The 25,690-nt window shown below is 40.9% G+C and overlaps 1 protein-coding gene across 2 annotated transcripts; it reads right to left on the bottom strand.

Moving 5' to 3' along the window:
* Window positions 1-1,220: 1,220 nt before the first annotated feature.
* LOC120310413 (cilia- and flagella-associated protein 65-like) lies at window positions 1,221-25,690 on the bottom strand. 2 transcript variants are annotated; one of them, XM_039348794.1, is made up of 16 exons: window positions 25,603-25,690; window positions 24,278-24,360; window positions 23,743-23,924; window positions 21,796-21,898; window positions 20,802-20,968; window positions 15,761-15,957; window positions 14,386-14,531; window positions 13,123-13,345; window positions 10,947-11,212; window positions 9,831-10,031; window positions 9,170-9,532; window positions 6,760-6,897; window positions 5,336-5,581; window positions 2,305-2,529; window positions 1,869-2,027; window positions 1,221-1,308 (listed from the first exon to the last, which is right to left on the bottom strand). In XM_039348794.1, exons 2-16 carry the CDS (start codon window positions 24,350-24,352, stop codon window positions 1,303-1,305), a joined length of 2,697 nt encoding a protein of 898 aa, XP_039204728.1. In that variant the 5' UTR covers window positions 24,353-24,360; window positions 25,603-25,690; the 3' UTR covers window positions 1,221-1,302. The 2 variants fall into 2 exon arrangements, with proteins under 2 accessions (XP_039204728.1, XP_039204729.1); XM_039348795.1 differs by lacking the exons at window positions 1,221-1,308; window positions 1,869-2,027; window positions 2,305-2,529 and having other exon boundaries at window positions 5,409-5,581; window positions 6,737-6,897.

Raw genomic sequence — 25,690 nt, 5'->3', positions numbered from 1 at the left:
TAGAGCAAAATGGACATCGCCAACAAACTCGGAGTGCTTGGGTATGGTTAGGGGGGCATTTACTTTTGTAGACTACCCTATCTATCTTTCCTGGTAAAATACATGGGAAAATCCCATTGGAGGAAAATTCCACGTAGGGTTAGGGTTAGGTCATCATGAACTCATAGAGCAAAATGGACATCGCCAACAAACTCGGAATACTTGGGTATGGTTAGGAGCGTACTTACTTTTGTAGGCTACCCTATCTATCTTTCCTGGTAAAATTCATGGGAGAATCCCCTTGGAGGAAAATTCCACTTAGGGTTAGGTCACCATGAACTCATAGAGAAATAGGGATATTGCCAAGAAACTCAGAATACTTGGGTATGGTTAGGATCGTACTTCCTTTTGTAGGCTGCCCTATCTATCTTTCCTGGTAAAATACATGGGAAAATTACATAGTGGGAAAATTCCACTTAGGGTTAGGTCACCATGAACTCATAGAGCAAAATGGACATCGCCAACAAACTCGGAATACTTGGGTATGGTTAGGAGCGGACTTACTTTTGTAGGCTACCCTATATATCTTTCCCGGTAAAATACATGGGAAAATCCCATTTGAGAAAAATTCCACGTAGGGTTAGGGTTAGGTCATCATGAACTCATAGAGCAAAACGGATATCGCCAACAAACTCGGAATGCTTGGGTATGGTTAGGAGTGTACTTCCTTTTTTAGTCTGCCCTATCGATCTTTCCTCGTAAAATACATGGGAAAATTACATAGTGGGAAAATTCCATTTAGGGTTAGGTTACCATGCACTCATAGAGAAATAGGGACATCGCCCAGAAACTCGGAATACTTGGGTATGGTTAGGAGCGTACTTCCTTTTTTAGGCTGCCCTATCGATCTTTCCTGGTAAAATACATGGGAAAATTACATAGTGGGAAAATTCCACTTAGGGTTAGGGCAGTGGTTCTCAACCTTTCTAATGCTGCGACCCCATAATACAGTTCCCCATGTTGTGGTGACCCCCTAACCACTTATACATCACCGGGTGCCAGGGGCGTGGCCAAAGAAAAGGGGGGGAAATGGCGGACAGCCTTGTTTGGTGACCCCCGTGAAATGGTCGTTTGACCCCAAATGGGGGGTCCCGACCCACAGGTTGAGAACCACTGGTCTAGCTTCTCCCAGAATCTTACCTTTGGGAGTGCAAATGGCACAATAAATTGTCCATGTGTAGCGCAACCGGTGAGCTGGTTTTAGAGTTGCTTGCAAGAAGATCTTTCCCCGAGCACAAACTGTCCCTTTGTAGTGATCAAGATCTATTGCTGTGAATGGGGAGTAAGAAAGCAGACAATGGAATTACTAAAGGTAGACTTCCAATGGTACAAAGCACCATAGATTCACATTCCCATGAAATACCTAAAGGATCACTGGCAACTTCTTCAGGATCACATGGTCCAGTGATTGTTTGTTCCACACTAAGGACGTATTTTAAGCAGCAGGACCCATTGTTAAATAAAACAAGGTGACATGATTGTGTGCTACCGACCAGGATGTGGCCAACATCTATCTGTTTCTCTTCTGCCTACAAGCCAAACAACAGATAAAGATATGAAAAAATATCCATGGTAGATTTTCTATGTAAATAAGTTCTGGGATTAATGATTTTTCCCTAAAGGGAAAAAAAGGATAAGTCAATGTTTTTATTAGGAAATATCCAACAGGCATCCTCCTTTAGGCTACATGGCATTATGTAGCAGCATACCCACTTACTACACTCCATAGCAATGCAATGGTTGAGTGTCACATGGATATGCTTTAAATGGCAGCCACCTTCTTTAATGGGGCTATACTAATTTTTCGCAGAGTAGATGTTCTCACTCACTGTTATGGTACCAAAGGATCCCTCCCCAATAAGTCGCAGAACGTAGCGAATACTCTTGGGAGTCTTGTCATCCAGCATTTCTTGGTCTCTCCAAACTATCACCCAGCTCCGCAGGAGATATTTGATCTGTTCAGCAGGAGTGAAGGTCCATGTCTGAGCCTGAAATCATATGCAGAATAGGAGGCTGAAGGATCCAGAGATCCCTCTCTTTTGGAATGGGTCAGTAAGTTGTTAAGAGCCATAGAGGAACCAAAGACAGCTTCCTTTTCTCTCTTGCTACTCTTGTAGCAAGTAGCTCTAGTATCTTGCTACTTTTATCTGTGCAGAACCCTAACGGTGTGAATGCATTATTTAGCCAGGCAATGTTGGTAGTTATTATTATTATATTCAGCTCAAGGAAGAGCTGCTAAATATATCTGTTAATTATCCTACTTACTAAAGCTTCATTGGGTAGTAGTGTCCCTTCGGCAGGTTGGACAGACAGAAGCTTTTGGTCAGACTTCTGAATTTTCCATCTGAAAAGCATAGGCAATCGGGTACAGTTTTTGATGGTGAAGGTACGTGAAGAGCAGGATCCCACACAGGTGGGTTTGAAGTACAGATTGCCATCCCCTTCCAAGAGTAGGGCCAGAGGCTCAGCGTTGCTCTGAAGGAAAATCTCCTGATGAAGCAAAGATCAACAGACATAATGAGCCGACGTTAAAAACCATCCATGGAGGTTCACTTTGGTCCTAGCTGGCATGAGCAAGCATGAAAAGACTGGACCTATACAAGAAGGAAATGCTTAGGCAAGGTAGCCAAATCAATTGTAATACTATGAAGTTCTAGAAATGCCATGAAACATACACAACTGGAATCTCCGAAACACATGTATGGATCTGGAGTGATCAATGAAAAACAGCTAGAGATTGACTGAAGCCAACGAAGGGAATGTGGAAGATTTGGGGTGGGGATGGGAGGACAAGATGGTAGCCAATGATGTACAGTTGCTGCTGGTGAATTAAGTAATGTTGTTGATGTCCCTGTGCCTGAAGCCTGTGGGATCTAGATGGGGAACAACAGTGTTCAATTGAACCTTGGGAAGATTGAGTGGCTCAGGGTTCTAGGGCTTTCCAATTCTGGAACTATGTCATCTCTGGTACTGAATGGGGTTGCGCAGCTCCAGACAGACCCAGTGTACAACTTGGGAGTCCTCCTGGATTTGCAACTCCTGCTTGAAGAGCAGGTGGACGCCGTGGCTAGGAGGGCCATTGCTCATTTTCATATTGTGCGCCAGTTGCACCCCATTCCTGGATCAGAAGGTTCTGTTCACTATCACTCATTCCTGGTCACCTCCAGAATGGATTACTCTACATGGAGCTACCTTGAAGAGAACCTGGAAGCTTCAGCTAGTATAAAATGCAATGGTGAAGGCAGCTATAGTATGTGTGCCCCTAGAATGGTACATGTTACATTTCTGATCTACAACCTGCATTCATTCCCAGTTTGCTTCTAGATCCAATTCAAGGTGCTGGTTTTGTTATTTAAGTCTCTTCATGGCACAGAGCTGGGTAATTTGAGGGACTACCTTTTCCCAATTACTTCTGCCTGTCCCATCTGGTCTGGTAGGTGAAGCAAACTGCAGATCCCCTCTGTTAAAAATCTACAGCTAATGAAACCCAGGAAGTGGTCCTTTTCTGTTATAGTGCTCATCCTGTAGATCAGGGCTTTTCAACCAGTGGTACGGGTACCACCTGTGGTACATTGGCACCTAGCAGGTGGTACGCGACCATCCTAGAAAAGTGGTAGCGGGGGAGGGGAATGAGCTGAACCGGTGGCAGCACCGCACAAGCCTGAGCAAGAGATGGCTGGAGATACAGGGCTGTCAGGGCTCAGCGGAAGCACCAGGATCAGTGCCACTTTCCAGCTGATCGGCGCTTCTTCTGGGTTGTCTGATCCAGCGCTGATCCTGATGCTTCTGCTGAGCCTTGAAGAAGCACCAATCAGCTGGAAAGCAGCACTGATCCTGGCGGTTCTGCTGAGCCCAGAAGAAGCGCCGATCAGCTGGAATGTTGCAGCATCTCCAGGGTCTTGTGATTTACATTTAGATGCTTGGCAACTGATTCATATTTATGATGGTCACAGTATCATGTGAAGTGACTAAAATCTGCTGCAACCACCCAGCAGACGGGGGGAATAAAAAACAAACAATCCCCACCCCACCTCTGCTGCCAATCCTCAACAGAAATGCTCACAACAATGAAAACCTCGGACAGGAGGAAGAGCACCGCTAGGTGGGCAGGCAGGTATCTTGCTCGGCTGTGGCTTGGGGAGCACTTTTTCAGTGCCATTGTAACTTCGAACAGTCACTAAGTGAACTGTTGTAAGTCGAGGACTACCTGTACTTTATCACTTTTTTCCTTTTTTTGGGGTCATCAAGTTTTTGACACCTTGCTAGGCGACTGGTGGTACTCGGATATTGCCATATCCTAAAAGTGGTGCACTGGGTGAAAAGGTTGAAAAGCCCTGCTGTAGACCAGGGGTGTCAAACTGCTGACCCATGGGCCGGATGCGTCATGCCAAAACCGTGCCCACCCTATTGCCGGGAATGGGGAAAAAAATCACGATATGTCACGATATGTCACGTGACGTTGCAAGTTTGATACCTCTGCTGTAGACCATCCTCCTCCTACCCCCTCCCCTCTGGAGACTGGCTTCATCCTTCATGTCTTTCTGGAAGTCCTTCAAAACATGATTATATCAACAGTCTTAGAGGTCTCATAGAAATGGGGATTTAATGTGTGGCTACACTGCATGTAACATCTAATGTTCTCTCTAGCCCTTTTTTCATAATAATGTTGATGTTTTAATTGTAGAGCGTTTTTGTCATTACGGTTTTATGGGTTTTTATACAACACCTAGAATCATATTTCTGAGAGACTGGTGGCATATAAATATGATAGATAAATAAATATAGGCTGAGCTAAAAGCAAGAAGTCCAGAAGTTACAACTGTCAAAGGATTGTAAACAGCAATCATCCTCTGCCACCACCATCCCAAAAAAAGTATCATTAAGTAAACCACATTTAAATGATCAGATTCAGTTCTGCTCTATGATCTGGATGTCATCAAGGTGGATAAGCCCATTTCCTTCCTTTTTCTAATTAACTGGTAAAAACAGGAAATTTTATTTGCAGACATTCCTAAACTATCTTCCCCTTTTCTTTAGATAAGGAAGCAGGGAAAGGGATTATAAAATAGCACATTGCCACAAGTGAAAAGGTTACCTAAATTATTGGTCCTTGTTAAGCTCTCTAATAGCTCCTACCTTGGTATGGAATAGCAAGAGCTTTAAAGACCTCACCAAAATTAAATTAAAATAAAATAAAACTACTAGAGAAAGGGTGCCAAGAAAATGAAGGGGGCATGATAGCATAATAAAATAGGGCAAAAAATAGAAAGAAAAAAAATTGCATTTCCTTGCTTACCTGTGTGAAAGAGGACCAGAAATTGAGATGCAAGAGCAAAGTGTGCTGTTGTATAGTTGTTTCTGTGGGGCAAGTTGAAAGGAAAAAGATCTGATGGGCTCCTGGAATAATATATCCACAGCTGGGCTTGACCAAGACAGAAGGACACTTTTCTCGGCCAATGTTAAAACATATGGCTGTCGTGCCCACATTGCGGACTAACATGCTGCGATATGTGGTGACATTCCGACATACTGGAGGAAAGACCTGGGAGACAAGGAGAGGTTTGGATTTTCCTCCATCACTTCTGTACTTTAAAGGAACTTGTATTAATCGGGAACATGGAAAGTCATAATGGCCATATGCAATTTATATAACATCTAGTTCAATTTGCAAGATGACTCCCATGTATCAACTAGCAAACCACCAAAATACAGGTCTCAAACATGCCCAGCCATTCAGTAATTGCAAACCATCACCTGCATAGCAATTAATGATTGATTAATTGTTATTAATTAATTAATGGAGAAGTCAGTGATTTGGAAGCTAATGTCAGACTCCAGTCAGATTCACCTTTAGAACACAGCATGCTAAGTTGCCATGTTGTGGCATGCATTCATCTTTCCGCCACCTGGTCTGAGTATAAATATGCAGTATCAAATCACCCACGCGTCTTCTTCAAGCTTCATTTTTTTCAAACACATTTCACATTAAGCTCAACAAGCAAGTATCCAACACTTTATTTCAGTTTTAAGTACTTCTAAAATAAGTTGTCATGTACCTAAGCTACTCCAAGAAGGTAGAGAGTTGAACAATAACTTGGCATTTCTAACACCATGGAAATCAGTTTGATCTAGTGCAGCGTTTCTCAATGTTTGTGTGACGGCGACCCCCGTCACACGAACGTGCCGCGCATGCGTGGCGTGGCGCACATGCGGGCGCTGCCCCCATGTGCGGCGCACATGCGCGGTGCCGCCCCCTGAGGGGGGAAAATGGCGGATCGCATTGTTTGGTGACCCCCGTAAAATGGTCGTTCGACCCCAAATGGGGTCGCGACCCATAGGTTGAGAACCGCTGATCTAGTGAATCAATTTAATTTGTTACATCTGGATTCTCACAATATGTTTTAGACCAGGGGTCTTCAGTCTTGGCCCTTTTATGACTTGTGGACTTCAACTCCCAGAATTCCTCAGCCAGCGTGCCTGGCTGAGGAATTCTGGGAGTTGAAGTCCACAAGTCATAAAAGGGCCAAGTTTGAAGATCCCTGTTTTAGACAAACACAGCATTTCTAAATGGAAACAACAGAGCCGGATCTGTTAAGATTGCACTGTGGACACTGTAAATAATGGCTGTAAAGTAGTACCGTGCCAACAATTAAGTGACTATCCATGAGAAAACTGCTTGTATTTCACAGACATTTACCGGGGATGACAAACATTCTTCACCTTATGAGAATCCAAGGTGAACTGTGGGATAAAGTGCTGTCGCCCAGGTTGAAAAGTATGTCCACGCAAGCGGATGGTCAAACTCCAGGATGGACACATAGTGATGGGCTCCTCAACATTGTTGTAGTGTCTCAGTACCTACCAGTGAAAAGAAACAGAGTGTCAACGCTGCTAACATTGGATGTTCTTGCTTTGACAAACTATGAAGAGGCAGCCACTCTCTGTATACGCTGTGCAGTATTTTTAGAATTAAATTAGATGATGTTGGGAGGGGAGGAGAAAGAATGTGTGTGGGAATTAATTAAGATAAGAAACCGTGGGCTACAGAACAGAAGGGAAACTTTGCCCTTCAAACTAATTGGAGAACGTGATTTATGACTGCAAATTAGAGGAGGGAAATATGCTGGAATATTATGTGCTCAGGGGAGGGGAATTCAGATCTTAGCATCCACCATGCTGTGCCAACACTTTCTTTCACAATTAAAGACTTTTTAGGATAAACAATGCCTGGAAGTTCTTTGAAGTGTTTCATTAGTCGGAACAAGGGAAGAGCAAGGGAAGCCTATTAATTTGTGCTTTAGAGTGAGTTAAACAAAGAGGTTCCAAGTCAGAATTCCAAGGCAGGAAGAGGACAGAACATGCCCTTCAACAAATTTCCTGCTTACTAAATTTTTTAACCAGTTACTTTCTACCCTCCTTTATGAGGAGATGGCAGAAGACCTTTATCAGGACAAGCATCCACTTATTACCTGCAAATAATAATAATAATAGTAGTAGTAGTAGTAGTAGTAATAATAATAATAATAATAAAGTTGGAAGGGACCTTGGAGGTCATCTAGTCCAGTGGTTCTTAACCTGGGCGATATTGCCCCCCAGGAGGCGACTTCATTTTTCAGGGGGGCGATGGAACAAAAAGGGGCGATATGGGGGCGATGGAGCGAGAAATTTGGGGGAACTTTTGAGACTTTTTCATACATCGCTGTATATCTGTCGTACAAAAACATCAGATCGCTCGCTATTAGTGGATTGAATTGTGTTTTCAAATGTTCCTCCAGCTAGCTTCAGTACAGAACGCCGTACGTATATGAATACACATTGCTTATCTTCATGCGTGTTGCGCAGCAGCCTCTACCCTTTTTATATTTCTTTTTGCATCTTAAATTTTACTTGTAATTCAATCATTAAATATTACTATTTTTCTTTTCGGGCATTTCACTTTCTTGCAATTGAATTTTGTTTTCAAAATGGTCATTACATTTAAGTGTCTTGAATAAATAAGATAATAATGAAATATATGTATCACGAAGTTTGGAAATAAAGTGACGGGTGGCACCAAAATTTTTCACACAGTTGACATATGGGAAAAAAATTGGAAATAAATTATTTGCATCAATATGTCCTGATGACAATTTTAAAGAAAATAAAACAAGTGTTTGCATAAATTGAAGAATTATTTCCTATGTTGTGATTGAGAGGTTATGTTGGGGGAGGGGGGCAATGACAACTTCCTTATTGGCTCAAGGGGGCGATTCGTTCAAAAAGGTTAAGAACCACTGATCTAGTCCAACCCCCTGCTCAGGCAGGAAACCCTATACCATTTCAGACAAATGGTCTCTTCTTAAAAACTTCCAGTGTTGGAGCATTCACCACTTTTGGAGGCAGGTTGTTCCACTGGTTAATTGTTCTAACTGTCAGGAAGTTTCTCCTTAGTTCTAGATTGCTTCTCTCCTTGATTAGTTTCCATCTGTTGCTTCTTATCCTGCCTTCAGGCACCTTGGAGAATAGCTTGATTCCCTCTTCTTTGTGGCAACCCCTGAGATATTGGAACACTGCTATCATGTCATCCCTCATCCTTCTCTTCATTAAACTACTAGACCAGTGGTTCTCAACCTTTCTAATGCCATGACCCCATAATACAGTTCCCCATGTTGTGGTGACCCCCAAGTGGGTGTGGCCACCAATAAGAGGGAGTAGGACAGCTAGGGAAAAGGGAAAAAAATGGCGGACAGCGTGGTTTGGCGACCCCCGTGAAATGGTCATTCGACCCCAAATGGGGTCCCGACCCACAGGTTGAGAACCACTGTACTAGACATACCCAATTCCAGCAACCGTTCCTTATATATATTTAGCCTCCAGTCCCCTAATCATCTTTGTTGCTCTTCTCTGTACTCTTTCTAGAGTCTCAGCATCTTTTTTACATCGTGGTGACCAAAACTGGATGCAGTATTCCAAGTGTGGCCTTACCAAGGCATTGTAAAGTGGTATTAACACTTCACGTGATCTTGATTCTATCCCTATTTCACATCAGATAGCCAACCACACCAATGCGGCAGGAGAAATGATCCACTCTAATGGGATGAGAAGCTGCGTATCCTAAAGGTTGGCCTTTTGGACCTTGATTTCTACCCACCTTGTAGAAAGCAAAGCCTTCGAGTTCTGCTGCGTATAAAGTATTGACCTGAGGAGGCTGGAAAGTGATGCGGAAAGCCATACTCTTTAGAGACGGGATGTCACAACTCTCCGGCATCACCTGGAAAGGACTGTCTGGCTTTCTTGTCCATATAACGGTGACTTTCCCCTTGGTATGGTTGGTCACAGAGAAAGGAAGTGGCTCTATCTCTCGAAGACTTGCACAGCAGCCAAAATCAAACTCCTTGATGCTGAGGCTGACGTGAGGAGGATAGATAGTGAGGTCACTGCATACACCATCATGGAAATATTCAACTATGGGTTCAATGACGGGGTACTCCTCGGGGGGTTTGTCCTGCAGTATCTTAAAAACAAAAGACCTGCATTTAGCCAAAAGAGAAACTGCTCATTTTACCCTTACTGAAAGTAAGGGAATAATTGTATAGATCCCGGTCCATAGGGAAGCTCGGGTTATTCAACATTGGGATAAAAGCTTATAAAATTTAACAGATTGAATTTACAGGGGATATCCATATTCATAGTATATTCTGGGAATTATGAGGATGGAACAGCAAAAGCAGCGGTAACCAATTCATATGCTAGGCTTCCTTTTCAAAAGATGCAGGGTTGAATAAGTTTGCTTCTCATAAAACATACTTTACCTCTGGCGGGAGTGTAAGAGCTCCATTTTCATCTACCAGCAACTTGCCTTCCTTCAGCATGGTGCTCAGGATGTCTGGTGAGAAAAAGGTCAGTCCTCTGGCCATATGTGTCCGGTACCTGCTCAGATCCTTCACTTTCAGAGGGTTGGGGCTTGTGGTTTCTGTGTGGCAGGTCCCAATCAAGTCTACGAACAATGGATCCTGACCAGCATCAAGGGCACAAGAAAGAAAACAGTCAGTTTCACCCGAAGAGGTAATTTGTTCTATCCTTCACTCTGAATTTTTCCTAGAAGCATCATCCATACAATTTGGTACAGGACAATGTGTAAAATTTCAATTCTCTGCTTACAAAACTCAAAACAACTAGATAGTGTTGTGGAGAAAATAAACCTAACAAACAAAATGGAGGTCACACCTTTTTTCTACCTGTCAAGCCCAGCTCCTCCTTTTGCCTAATCCTATCAGGCCCAAATTTGCCTCGGGACAAAGCTCAGATAAACCAAAGAAGAGAAGCCTCTCTAACCATTTCACAGTGCAGCCCAAAGAAGCCCCAGTAAAGAAGTTCCAATACAACAAGGTGAGAAATCCCAACTTTCCATCTTCAATCAGCATGATGATCTCATTCCATCTCCTTAACAATGGATTTTCCAAGGTCTGCTGCCAGGTACCAGGACAAGGACCTGCCTAACTTCCAGCCAGCAAATCAAATCTCTAGAATTTCCTGCTTTACAGTCCTCAGTTGCTATACGAATCATTGCTTTCTCATTGTTCGGGGTCCCTCTTCTAAACCCAATATTTGTTGCAATAAACAAAGATCTCCTCAGTATTGTGCTCAGTACTTCTGAAATTTTCATGATAAGTGGGGGGGAAATTAAACCTATCAGAGCCTGAAAATTAGGCCCATATCAGAGCCAGTGCTTTGGTTTAACTTAAGAATGTTATACAAGAAATGAAATAGGAGCTACGGGCAGGAGGAACATCTCATACAATGTAATCAGAATTGCCTGGACAGAGGAAATTATTCTATTTGCTCAATGAAATGGTACTTGACTATCATGTAGTTGACTGGGTTGCACTATTCAGAGACAAGGGCAAGATGTATCTTAACTCGCTTACCTGATGATGCACAAGGCAAACCACACGCCGGTAGCATATAATTGGGTGAGTAGGCTGGAAAGTCACCTTCAGTGTGATGGTTGACATTCCATTCAAGACTCCATAAGGGCGGTCAATGGAAAACACACTCTGTGTACAATCAATGTCAAACTGATAGTAAGCTGGAACGTCGGAGTTGTTAATGATGTCCAATGGCTGGTTTAAGTATTCACCAAGTTTAATGCAATTGAAGTAAACAAAAGGATGCTGAACAGTTACCGCAGGGCCTAGAATAACAAACAAATCCAATTTTCATTCTGCTGTGGACGTTGTCACCAAGGAAGGGGCTTTTTGTATAGTAAAAAAAACTCCTAATAATGTGTTTTACTTTGAAGTATGGATGTCATGCGTGTTTTCAATAAAATAATTACTCTGGTCACCTATTTTTTAAGGCTTTCAAACATACCCAGTTCCATTCTCATGCATACTTGGAACAGAAATGCACAGGATCAGCTTCTTCCTCTGTGGTGAGAAGAGTTCTCTTTTCCATAGAAAAGGATCATTTCAAATATTTCTAACAAATAAGGAATGTAGTTGTATTGAGATAACAGAAATAAACCTCTGTTTGATTATCAATGACAGACACTTGCAGATACAGAACTTTTATTATGCACATTAGAAAACTATGACATTACATTACTTTTCAACATAATTGCTATTCAAATTGAGGCACTTGTCATAACGTTTAAATTCCTTAGTAGTCATCTCCTGGTGCCAAATCTGGACTATGGGAGGGTGATCAAAAACATCCCAACAGAACTGCTTCAGAAGTTCTTAGGTGTGTCTAGTGGTGTGCGGTCGAGCATTATCGTGAACCAACACCACACTGGAAGTGGTGCCATGGAAAATCCCGCCAAATGTGAAGATGCCAAAGGAGTACTGCTAGTGAAGTTCATGGAGCCTGGTTCGACCATCAGTTCAGAAGTCTACTGTGAAACATTATGAAAAACTCAGATGAGCCATCCATAACAAGCGTCGGGGCATGCTGACTTCTGGTGTGGTGCTGGTTCACAATAATGCTCGCCTGCACACTACTAGATGCACCCAAGAATTTTTGAAGCAGTTCTGTTGGGATGTTTTTGATCACCCCGCCGCTCATAACCCAGATTTGGCGCCGAGTAACTACTACTTAGGAATTTCAAACCTTGTAAGACGTTATGACAAGTGCCTCAATTTGAATGGCGATTATGTTGAAAAGTAATGTAATGTTGTAGTTTTCTAATGTGTAGAATAAAAGTTCTGTATCTGCAGGTGTCTGTCATTGATAACCAAATGGAGGTTTACTTCCGAATTGCCCTTGTACATAGGGCAGCAAATTTTTAGGCTTGAAAATAACATAGGAATCTAAACAAATCAGTTTCTGTTGTCTACAAATATATTCTCTATCAACTTTAGAAAATGTTGTACATAATATGATTAGAATCCAATATCAGGCAAGTTTCTATATCTATATTTACTAAAATTAAGAGTGAGATATAGGGATAGGTGAAATTTATTTTTGCTCAGTTTCTCCTTTTTAAAAAATATTAAGGGCATTTAATTCCATTTCTGTGCCTGCCTGTATTTTTTGCATATTTCCTAATATACATAGCATTAGGCAGCACTTCCCACACCTAGGTGAATTACCCAAAATTGGATAATAATAATAATGACACATGGACTCATAACCCAACACCAGAGGGAATTTAAATTGACATAAAAATTGTCATATGCATTAAAATACATTCCAAAATTTCCCAAATAATTTCTATTAAGACAAAAATCAGCGAAATTACCAATGTAATTTGGCACAAAATCATTCAGAGATACTGTTTTTATAATACAAGTTATGACAATAATGAAGGAAGGGACTTACAACCAGTCCTTAATGTTTGATAAGACTTTCTAATAAGTGGTTTGGGGTAATGAAACCACACACATTTTCCACAATATGTGCCTTGTTTGAGTTTTTTGATGAAAGAACTGCTTTGCAAAATCTGGGAAAATAGGATTCTGAAATATACTGTGGTTTGCATACTGGTCCGAGAAGTGCACATTTATTAAATTTGCACTTAAATGTGAACTAAATTTCTCTCCAGTCCCTACTGATGTGCTTCACTACAGCATAAAGAAGCAAATAGGAACCCACTGCATGTACCTTTGCATGATCCTGTCACCTTCAACACAGAATGTGTGCTACTTCCCAAAGGCACAATGGTGAAGTAATCCACACTTTTCACACCCACAGTGTGGGGGTTAAACCTAACAGGGATGACTGATGTGCCACCAGTTTTAACAATGGCTTGAGTAATGTCGCAGGAAAAGACACGATCACGAAGCATCGGCTCCTTCGTTCTGTCAATCCTGAATGGAGCATCGACCTGTCAAGAGACAGACAGTTAGCTCTCCCTCACTGAGCAAAGAGGGTTTTTTTTTTACCTTTGGCTGCATATGCCAAAAAGCCTGAAACAGATTTTTCTCACAATCTTGTCTCTTCTAACTTGAAAGAGTAATTTTTCTACCTTAAACACCTAGCTGGAAAAATGAACGAAAGAAGCAGCATTGTTGGCAGCTGATGTGGTTAGACATAAGAACCACTGAGATGCTGCTTCTTTTCCATGTTGGTTTTATTATTTCCTCTCTAAGGCTCGAGATGCTTAATAGGCCAAGCCAGTCTTTCAGGTCTATTAATGCATTCTTACAGTCAAGGATCACTGAGTTGAAAAGGAATTAGAGAGGTCCTTAGCTCAAATGCAGGCCTATAAATGAAACAAAGCTGCATTCTGAAATTTGGCCACACAAGCTATTACCCTCTTCCTATCACAGTTCTGAGCAGATCAGTGAACTAGAGCAATGCCTGGCCAGTTTCTTGCACCCAAGAAAATTGTAAAAATGGTCCATCGCATGAATTGTCTACCTAGCAACAGAGATGACCCTAAAAAATTGATACTTGGAGAAAGTCTTTCAACCAGATTTCTCCCTTTACAACAAAGATGGATGACTTCCAGCCCATTTCCTGAAGCATCTAGAAGCCCTCTCAGATTTTATTACCAACATTCAGCACTATATTTGGGTTTTTCTCTCCTAAAATTGCAAGTAGATGGATCTGTTAAACGTCCACTTACTTTATTATACCTATTTTATTTTTTCAAAAATCTGATCGTTCAAAAACTCCCAAAGAAGTCAGAAGTCAAACATGTTATCCTGTTCCTCACTAATGTTGCTACAGCATCACTGGCATGCCTCATTTGGTGCTTGAAGATATCCTCTCCCCCCCCCCCCCCCAAAAAAAAAGGTGTGGCCTGTACGGATAACATCATCTGCTTCAAAAGTCAAAGGAAAGGCAACATGTCGATGTGAGAAGAACAAGCTGCATTGGATAGAACACTCTCTTCTTCATTCAAGAAACACCTTTCCATACCATAGATACATTCAGTATCTCCATTGGTTTCTCCACAATGCTGTCAACAGCAACTGAGCCAAAGGAAAGCACATCCCGGAACTTTATAAGCTTGATATCTTCATTGGTGTCTTCTGGCACGTTGACCAGCAGGTGGGGATATTTACCTAGAAAAAAAAAATATTGTATTTAACGATGGAGATGGCTGCGTTCTGAATTTATGTCGATCTTGACATTTGTATCACCATACCAATGGTGTGCAGCTATTCATGCCCTGACCTGAAACATGTTTGTAAGAAAAATATTCTGGGAACAATAATTTCCCTCCTAAACTCTCCCAATATGAGTTTTTCAGAAGCCTTCTAAATGATGGGCAATTGACTACAAAACCTGGACATGAGAGACATCAAATTTCCTATTAAAAGAAAATGAAAAAATAATAAGAGAGCTGTCATTTTTCTTGCAAGAAAGTAACCAGGCATTATGATACTGTCCATTTTATGGTACTGTTTTTAGCTGTAATAATTGTACACGATGATAAGGAAAATAACACATTTCTTAACAACTTGGATGTATCCTGAATAAAAGTTCAGAGGCAATACAATGATTAATAGCTATCATTAGATACTTTGCAAGGGAAACAAGAATTGAATGAATTGCAAAAACCAAGCTGAAATTAGGTTTTGTTTTTTTTAATACCTGCAAAATAGGACAGGACAGCACATCTTCCCAAACTCGTGGTTTTTTTTTAACATTGCAGATAAATGTATTGGCAACCACCCATTATACATGTAAGCATTGTTTGTCCTAGGTGAAGATGCAACAGGACATATACATATGCCAGACGTATATAGATTTAAAATGGAAGATATAATTTCATTCTTCCCCCTTACAGTGATGTAGGGAGAAATTGCTATCTACCAAAGGAACAATTTTGACAAGAAATGAGGTGGGGATGATGGACAAACTAAGCTACCGTATTTTTCTGTGTATAAGATGCTATTTTTTTCCTGCAAACACCCTCTTCAAAAAATCAGGTGCGTCTTATACATGGAAAAATAATGGTAACCTCCACAGCCCAGGGCATGCCTGTGTGCGTTGCCATGCCGTCTGGTGCAGGTGTCAAGCCCCTGTGGGCTTGCCACTAAGGGGAGGGGGGAGGGGGCAAGATCTTCGGCGGGCCGAACTTGTGGATTTGCTGGAGTGCCGAACAGCTGATTGGTGCAGAGAGCATCTTATACAAGGGTGTGTCGTATAGACGGAAAAATACGGTATTCAGTATATCTAGCTGAAGGTTAGTTTCTGACTCAAATGTCAGAAAGATGAGTGGAGCTCCCAGGAGGCTGATACATATCAAACTTTGTGTTTGATAATTTTAGAGTGTAAATGTTCTTACCAACAGCTTTCAGTTTAAGAGTCTTCTGCTCCTGATGGTCTCCAAAGGTGCATGTTGCTAAAACATCATATACTAAAGCCATCTCCGGTTGAAAAGTCACCTTCATTGTGCATTCTTCACCAGGATCCAACATGCCACGAGAAGGAATTAAAAAAAAAGGTTCGGGCACCTCCCAGCTAAAGCATGTCAGTAGATCCCTATAAAAAACAGTCCATAAACCAAGGGTTCTTTATCAAAACTAAACAGTGTTTCTCAAAATATGGTATTATGCACATATGTATTTATTTTACAATAGCTGCATGCCACCTACTTTCCAAGATTCTGGACAGTTCACAGTAGTACAATCTCATTAAAAAGGTTCCACTAAAATACTTAAATATAATTAACTACACATTACTACTTAACTAATAGTCAAACTATAAACACCAACGACTGTCCAGTTGTCAGCATTTCTATCAGCCCATCCTCCAAAACCCTAAGAAAAGAAAATGATCTTCAGGGAAAGAAGAAAGGAGCCATTCTAATTTCAAGAAGATGATTCCATAGGGTCAGAGCACCTGTGGAGAAAACCTGTTCCCATGTTGACATTTGGGGAGAGGGAACAACCAGCATACCTTCTTGAATCAAGCATACAAGACAGAAAGATTCTACTTGGAGAATGCAATTCCATAAAAATTGTGGACCTGAACCATAAAAGGCTTCATAGGTCATAATTAGTGTTATGAATTATATTCCCAAACGAATGCAGCTCCCACAAAAAGGGTATGATTTTGTTAGACTGGGTCTGTCCTATCAGGAGTCAGGCCATTTCATATGGACCAGTAACCCAACCATGAGAGGAAGGAATGAATTTCAATCACTTAGAGCAGTGGTTCTTAACCTGGGCGATATTGCCCCCAGGGGGCGATTTCATTTTTCAGGGGGGCAATGGAACGAAAAGGGGCGACGCGGGGCGAAGTAACGAAAAGGGGGTGATATGGGGGCGATGGAGCGAAAAGTTTTGGGGAAACTTTTGAGACTTTTTTGTACAGTGAATGGCTGTATATCTGTCGTACAAAAACATCAGATTGCTCGCTATTAGTGGATTGAATTGTGTTGTCAAATGTTCCTCCAGCTAGCTTCAGTACAGAACGCCGTACATATGTGAAGACGCATCGCTTATCTTCATGCGTGTTGCGCAACAGCCTCTACCCATACAGTGGCACGCCATTAGCCAAAATATGGGAGATATGGGAAAAAGACTGGAAATAAATTATTTGCATCGATATGTCCTGATGACAATTTTAAAGAAAACAAAAAAAGTGTTTGCATAAATTGAAGAATTATTTCCTATGTTGTGATTGAGGGGTTATGTTGGGGGAGGGGGGTGATGACAACTTCCTCATTGGCTCAAGGGGGCGATTCGTTCAAAAAGGTTAAGAACCACTGACTTAGAGCATCCTGTTCCAAATATGGCTGCATCTGTTACACTAGCTGTAAGCAGGCAAAGATTCTTCTGACGACAGCTTCATCTGCTATTCTAGCAAGAATTATGAATCAAGGCAAACCCCTAGATCTTGGCCCAACGTTTTGGAGAATGGATAGAAGTTGCCTAAAATCTCTGGATTGAGACAGTGCCTCTTCAAGAGGGGATGCACCATTGCTTCCTTCAAAAAGATAAGTGTGATGCTTCCCTCAGAAAAGCATTAAGGATTCCTCAAATCCATGGACCTGCCCTCTCTGTGCCAACTCAATTGATCCAAGAGAGGCAGGGATCTGTTTCAAGGAATACAAGCTGCCTCTATAGTTGTCTCAATGGATCCTGTGAACAATTAATCCATCTCAAAAAGAATGATATCAGAGTAATTGCAAGGGAGATCTTCTCATCCATCATTCCCCAAGTAGCTGCAGGTAATCCTCCACCATATTGGAGGTCTAACGTTGGGTTCTTAACCCCTTTTGATTGTGTCTGATCATGCTCACTTTTCATTTTCCAATTTTGACACTCTATGTATTTCTTTATTGTTTCATTCCCTTGGACTCCTCTGTGAATCACGGCATGCAGGAAGAGGCTGATTGGGAGCAATTTCATCCAATGCCCTTGCCAGAGCTCAGTGAGAAGAAACTTGAAACTGCTTACATGATCACTGACACATTTCCAAATGCACTGCGGAAAGCCCTAGAATTAATAAGACACCTGAAGAGGACCTTCCTAATTGGGTCCACCCAGCATTCTGAAAACTTCAGGCGGGACAAAAAATGTGGTAAGTCTGTGATCAGTGAGTCCCTGGGGCAATCCAAGGCTGCCGTTATGTCCAGGAAATCCTAGCTTTTCTGACTTAGCCCCAGTGCATGGAGGTTGAAATTCTCCAGACCAAAAGCTTGGAGAATCAATTCCGATCCAGAGACCAAACCTGAGTTTAGAATTAGATATTGCTGGGCAGGAAAGTAAACACTAGTAGCACCCCTAGCAATTCCCTAATGTTCAACCACACATAGGATCACTCGCAGTTATCTAAAGTAGAGGGCCTCAGGATATTGCCGCTCATCTTCCATGTCTTAAAGTCACACTTGCTGCAATAACGGAAACCCAGAGCATATTTTCATACATGGACTCCTTTCACATCTTTACCCAGCCATGTATCACAGTGATATATCCCAGGCCATATAATGTTAGCTAACTCAAACCTTCGTCTCATTACTAACAAGCCTCCCTATTGAAAAATCCAAATTAGCAATTTCTAACAAGAATGTGGCTGCTACTGGACCCTTCCTGAGCCCCATAGGAATTGTTAGGGAAAATATGGCAGATGGCAGTAGCTCAATATTTTTCTGAAATAATGCCCACCTGCTCCAAGGAAGAATTAGAATTAGAATAAGAAAAGCATAGTTGGAAGGGATCTTGTAGGTCATCTAGTCCAACCCCCCTGCCCAAGCAGGAGATCCAACATTTCTAACAGATGGTAGTCCAGTCTCTTCCTGAAAGCTTCCACTGATGAAGCTCCCACAACTTCTGAAGGCAAACTGTTCCATTGGTTGATTGTTCTCACTGTCAGAAAAAAAATCTCTTTATTTCTAGGTTGAATCTCTCCTTGATCAGTTTCCATCCATTATTCCTAATCTGGCCTTCAGGTGCTTTGGAAAATAGGTTGACCCCCTTCTCCCTGTGACAGTCCTTCAAATATTGGAACATTGCTGTTATGTCCTGAGCCTGCTGAAGCATTCAGCAGGCTCAGAAATGTTGCAAAGGGTCCCGGGCAGACCAAAAGCTGCCCGGGACCAGACTGGCTGTCTCCAGCCTTGCACACATGCGCAAGGCGCAAAAACAGCCTGGCTTTCATTCGCTGACGCTGTCCATGTCTAGGACACTATAAAAGGCCTACGCGCCATTTTTGCTGTTGTTGTTTGTGGAAGAGAACAATAAAGAAGACTTGTTGTTACACCATGCGTCTCCTCTTAATGCCTCCAACTTGCGAATCTAACAATTGCTATCAGGTCTCCCTGGTCCTTCTCTTCATTAGACTAGCCATGCGCAGTTCCTGCAATCGTCCCTTCATATGTTTTAGCCTCCAATCCCCTAATCATCTTTGTTGCTCTTCTCTGCACTTTTTCTAGAGTCTCAACATCTTTTTTATGGTGTGGAGACCCAAATTGGTCTTACTAAGACTTTATAGAGCAATATTAGTATCTCACATGATCTTGATTGAATTCCTCTGTTAATGCAATTTAGGATTGCATTGGCTTTTTTGCTGCCACCGCACATTGCTGGCACATATTTAGTTGATTCTCCACTAAGACTCCAAGATCCCTCTCACAGTTACTGCTATTAAGCCTGGTTTCACCCAATCTATATTTGCACGTTTGTTTTTTCTTGCCTTCATTTTTCTCTACACTGAATTTCATTTTGTTAGATACAGTCTAGTGTTCAAGTTTGTCCAGATCAGATGGATCTTGAGCGTATCATTTAGAGTGCTGGCTATTCCTGCCAGCTTAGTGTCATCTGCAAATTTGATAAGTTCCTCTTCTATTCCCTCATCTAGGTCATTTATGAAGATGTTGAAGAGTACTGGGCCTAAGACAGAACCTTGTGGTTCGCCACTACTTACTTCCCTCCATGTAGACATAGTACCATTAAGGACTTCTCATTGAGTACAGTTTGTCAGCCAGTTACAAATCCATCCGATGGTTGTGCTATCTATTCCACTTTTTTCTAGCTTTCTAAGAAGTAGATTGTGGTCTCCTTTGTCGAATGCCTTGATGAATTCTAAGTATACTATGTCCACAGCATTTTGCTAGTCTACTAATTTAATCACTTGGTCAAAGAATGAAATAAGATTGGTTTGGCATGATCTCTTTTAACAAACCCATGCTGGCTTTTAGTTATAACTTTATTTGTTTCTAGATGTTTGCAGATCTGTTTTTTGATTATCATTTCCAGTATCTTTCCAGGTATTGATTTTAGGCTGATTGATCTGTAGTTTCCTGGATCTATTTGTTTTTCTTTTTTTGAAGATGGGAACCACATCAGCTCTTTTCCAATTCTCTGGTAGTTCCCTGGTGCTCCAGTATTTTTTAAAGATATGGTACAGTGGTTCTGAAATGACATCTGCCAGCTCTTTCAGAAGTCTGGGATGTAATCCGTCCGGTCCCAGTGATTTATGTTCGAGACAAAAATAAACTGGGCTGATACAGAATTCTGTGGGTACAGGCTAGATTGCTTGTTGAGAAAGAATCTTATCAATTTTCCTTCCAGTAAAAGATAGCCATTTTATAATCCAATGACAACTCTATCTATGACATGCTCTCAAAACTCTGAACTTGTCTCCCATCTTTATAAGTCTGGGAACTGAAGTATTATGGACTTCATATAGTCAAGCAAAGAGTTTAATTTGCCTATTGGTTCCTATTACTCACAGGTCACATGAGAATTTTACTCTAAAACATTTGAAGGGGAAGGTCATTTTACACTATCTAGAGCAGAAATAGCATTTCTGTATCTCAAAAGATCTGGTGGCAACCCAAAAGTAAGCAACTTTGACGTGTATAAAAAAACGGCACCTACCCATTATTGTACAAAGCAAAGGAGGATTCCACAAAATGATAGACAGCACAGGGAGGAAGCTGGATAATAGGTGGGAAAAGCAGTTCAAGGCGTGGTAGCTTAGCTAGCAGTGCAACAGAAAATTCTCCTTCTGGCTTTTCAAAGAGGATGCTGTCTTCATATTCCCTCTGAACAAGAAGAAAAGAAGATAATCAGTTCAAATATGTGTCCCATTTCAAATGTAGTTAGGATGGACATTCTCCTTGTTATGGATAACTGACCAGTGGACAGACAGGTGAATGTAGCTAATGAATGGCTATGTAAATGATTTATTCATGGTTTTTTACATAAGATTTGAAATGCTTATATAACAATGTTGCTGGGTAGAAATATTAAAACTAAAAGCATGATGAAACATAAAATGAACCAAACTAACAAACAAGAAGCAGATTCAGTATTAAAATATCTTTCATTTAAATACCTGTTTCAACTATTAGCCCAAAGTGAGAAGTGAGTGCTTTGGACTTCCTATGGAATCGATATGACAAGTTAGTAATATCTTTAATACTCTTTACTGATATCTATGAACAAACAAACCAGCTGTTTGTGCAAAACCAAAATGAGGTTTGTTTCTTTTTGGCTTAATATAATGTGTAAATTGAATCGGTGAATTAGCCATAGCTTCCTTTAGAGCAGTAAACCCCAGAACAAAAATATATTTTTCAATGGATTTTTTTTTCTGCAGTTCTGGCTCAGTTTAGTATGGCAACAAAGGTGCAAGATTTGACTTTGATTTCCTGGCTTATTCCTGGTCTGCTTTTTTGTTTATTTGTTTTGATGCAGGCATTAATGTGTAGCACTGTATTATTAAGCATTGTATTATTCCAATCCTGATGTACTATTTATTTCAGTGCCCCAAATCTCATTGCCTGCCAAGTTGGGGAAAGAGATAAGAGGAATTGCTGCTGTTATTTTAAATAGTTATGACTCTGAAATAAGTATAAGCATGACTTACCTTTTCCAAAGGGCGGAAAATAATTGGCAAAGTTAAGGACATTCCAGGAGTCAGAATAATTGGCTGTGGGAAAATGGTGATGAAGAAACGTGTAGTGGGAGGTCTGGAACAAAAGGAGCACAAAAAGCATAAATGAAGTGATGCTGAAGAGATTCCGTGTAAACAAAGCAAAAAATTATCTAATAAATAACATTATATGGAGCAGACAAAACAAGCAGACAACATTTTAAGAAATTGAACTATTTCAATGTCAGAGACAGAAAGGTAACAATAGTATTTCTAAAACTGTTAAAATGGAAACTATAGTTGATACTGAACTATATAACTGAAAAATATAGAAATACAGTCAAAAGATAGTAGCAAAAAAGAAAGAAAGAAAAAAAGAAAGAAAGAAAGCTATTCTGCACGGCAGCTTTAAGCTGTGAGTGTCCTGTCCTGGGCCCAACTGGAAATGAAGCCAGCTTAAGAATTCCATCCTGGACTTCAATCTGATCCCCCAGTATAGCAACAATGCTGTCCATGTGTTCCAAACAACGGTGTGTCTTCACTGGTAGGTTGCGCTGCCTATGCACCCTTCCCACTAGGACTAGGAAAGCTAATGCTAACTGCTTTCCCCTGCATGGGAGAATATGTGTTTTCCCATCACTGGCCTCATAGCCCCATTAGCTTTGAACCACTCTCCTGCCCTGTCAGCAATTTACCCCAGAGGCTCTTCTGCATGGATGCTTTAAGTTGCTTATCTCTTGGGCAGAAACCAGCTAGAAATGAAGCTGGCTTAAGGAACTGCTGTCCTACATCAGCTCTGACAATAATGCCAACCAGGTTTTTTGACTGATGGCAATCATCACAGCCGCTAATTCCATGCATGTACATCATATTTTATGAACCCCCTTTCACTGATTCCTCCTCATACTTAACATTTTTTTCAGCATGTCTGCCAGTGATTCATGAAGGTGGAACACCAGTTTTACCTTCTTCCTGTCACTTGAGCTAGAAGAGGAATTTGTCAGACCTCTTGTCCATTTCACTCTTGTCAGAACTCTTGTCAATTTCATCATTCAACTGGTGAACGTGTTAAGAAAGAAAAAGTCAAGTATTCCACCACTGTACCATGAAAGTCATGGAGGACAATGACCAGAGGGGAAGGGTTGTTACCATCACTGTGCAAGCTGCCAATTGGAGTGGAGGCATTGTTCTACACAGAAATGAGGCACAACAGGCAGACCATATACTGTAGCCCTGCTTGCAGAAAAATGCTATTTTTGATATGGAGAAAAAAAACATGGGCAGAGATTGCTGTGGCAGTAGGCTGGGTTAGGTTAAGTGTGAGATCATGAATTCCTGTCCTGAAGAATCAATTAATGAACTATCCTCATGCTATATGCAAGGCAGGCAGATAAGCCCTAACTTAGCCAGGTTTGTTTTAGAAGGGATAAGATAATAATCCTAGACTTCTAGACTTAATACTTAGGAAAAATCCCATTGATATCTCAAGGAACTACTTCCAAGGAATTCTACATAAGATCAGGCTGGGACAAGAGTTAAACAATAAGCTCTGAACTAAGCAATATGACAAATTATCTGGATTTACACATTGGGCTATCATACCCATTGTTTAATCCTGATTGGTTGAATAATCAGCAGTTGCCTGGATATGTGCCTTGTATAAAACCAGAGAATATAGTCTATCAACCAAAATGTCTAGAAAGGAAGCAAAGCCAAAACCAAGCAAGTCATAATGTGGCTTTGCACAAAACAGAAACTTAGGCTTATGACATTTAAAAAAGCCGCTGAGTTTCAAGACATCAATATCCGATTTCAAGAGTGTTTTCCTAAATATAATTTGGGTTAAGTGAGGAACAACCAAAAGAATACAAATGGTAAAAAGTAGGAAAAGCTACAGAATAGCAAATGAAAGCTCCTTTTACCATTGCATGGTCTACAAACCTGAACTTCAGCTTCTGGGGTTTCAGACATACATTTCTTAATATTAGGTGTTTAGTGAATTCCCTTCCTAGGGACCATCCTTGCCAGTTGAGAGTCTCAGCTACTTCAATACCCCAGAAAATATTCTTCTTAGTTTTTTTCACAGAGGAATCCATAGACGTCTGGGAAATCCCCATCAGTTTCTGAAGAAGTGGAAAAACCAAGTTATAGCTTAGCTTATTATCTCATCTGAAGGCTGATAACCAATTTTATTCAACCATTTAACACAAGGAACTATATCCTCCCTTTAATGTTTTCCCAGAAGCTAACCTGGGATAGTTTAGACCAGGGCTGTCAAACTGCCGGCCCACGGGCCGGTTTCATCATACCGGAGCTGCACCCAGCTGATTGCCGGCAACGGCGAAAAAGCTCCAATACGTTGCGTGACGTCACATGAGTTTGCGAGTTTGACATGTCTGGTTTAGACAATATGAGTGAAACTGGATTTCAACCAAATGGCAAATCTAATACTAACTAAATTAGAAAATCTACACACCTGCTTGGCACCATTGCGACAGAGTCTTTGAAAGGAATCTTTCTTGGCTGTACATCCATGCAGATGAGTGAGCATTTTTGCCTCTGAAAAAATCAAAAATAAAATCAAATTATAGAACACTATAGTGACAAGACGCCATCTACTATATTTACCTAAAGAAGGCCAAATCCTCAACAGACTTATTAATGTAATTTTACAATTAGGGAGGGAGTATCGATTGGCTCAGAATTTAGAAATAAAGGCAGACTGGTTTCTTCTGTCTAAACTTCCTTGTAAATGGGTTGTCTTAAATTCAGGGCTACTTTCTACAGAAGGTAATAATATGATCTTATTGAAATTATGGCCCTAATTGTTTTTTTCCAGAAAATATTTTTTTAAACTACAGAAACGTTTTTAACATCAGACAACAGCCATTGTTTACTCAGAAGTAAAACTTAAGAAGTTCAAAATTGATTCTATTCATATGTTTCTGAATTCAAATATCATAGTCCCAAATAAGCTACAAAAAACAGGAGTCTTTGATAATTTTATAATATAATCTCTCATCATAGTGATCATCATAGTACCGCTCCAATCTTACTCTTGTTTCCTTGAAAATAACTCCTATTAAACTCAGTCAATTAAAGGATCCAGTTGTTATACACAAAATATTCAAGGCCACCATTATTCATTTCCAAATCCTTTCTAATTTTATGAACCACCCCATCCCCACCCTGACTTTACACAAATCAAAAGAGGAAACTAGCAGTGGATGTTTTTCTGAAGTTCACCATGATGCTGCCTCTGCCTGAGAGATCCAGAATAATTGTATAGGGTAAAATACTTTCATATGAACTGTCAAATATTAAGTAGAGCCTAAAGCAAAAGATCGTTGGTGGGTTAAGAATATACAGCATAGCATTAAGGCAAAAAGAACATCCTGCACTGGCCATTTGATAACACCCCTATACAAATTGTAACCGTTGTAATACGAAGGTCAGGAAGAGATGGATAAACAGTGCCTGGGCAAGAACTACTTTGGGAAGCCAGGCTACCAGACCCAGACTGCAGGAATTCGGAGAATTCTTTGCTGCCATCTAGTGTTTCTCCAGATGTCTGCAACCAGATATAGTAATTCTAGCTAAAGCAATTCCGAGGTCCCATCACTCAATTTCTATCCATTGGCTAATACCTCGTTTGCCTTATATATTGACAGCTGTATGCATGCCTTACGCTATGTATACAGTATATGCACGCATATATATATGCACACATTGTGTTATCGCATCTACCCCAGCCCCTTAAACCTTTAGTAGATGCTGATCGTGGATTCTGGAAGATCCTACCGGAGCTGTACCTTCGCCCAGCTCAGGAAAATAATGCTTCAGAACAGAAACACAAGATCAAAGAAGCTGGAAAACACGAGACGCCGGC

The sequence above is a fragment of the Crotalus tigris genome, unplaced genomic scaffold (assembly GCF_016545835.1).
Source record: "Crotalus tigris isolate CLP2741 ecotype Arizona unplaced genomic scaffold, ASM1654583v1 scf7180000018173.423308, whole genome shotgun sequence".
Taxonomy (NCBI): domain Eukaryota; kingdom Metazoa; phylum Chordata; class Lepidosauria; order Squamata; family Viperidae; genus Crotalus; species Crotalus tigris.
This window is presented reverse-complemented; position numbering and strand designations above follow the sequence as displayed.

Excerpts from the sequence above, each read along its gene's own strand:
- LOC120310413 (XM_039348794.1), bottom strand. The coding sequence starts at position 24,352 with ATGCTCACTCATCTGCATGGATGTACAGCCAAGAAAGATTCCTTTCAA. Across the intron at positions 15,958-20,801 it reads TTTGCTTTGTACAATAATGG|GGATCTACTGACATGCTTTA; the intron begins GTAGGTGCCGTT and ends TGTTTTTTATAG. Across the intron at positions 2,028-2,304 it reads TACTACCCAATGAAGCTTTA|GCTCAGACATGGACCTTCAC; the intron begins GTAAGTAGGATA and ends ATATGATTTCAG.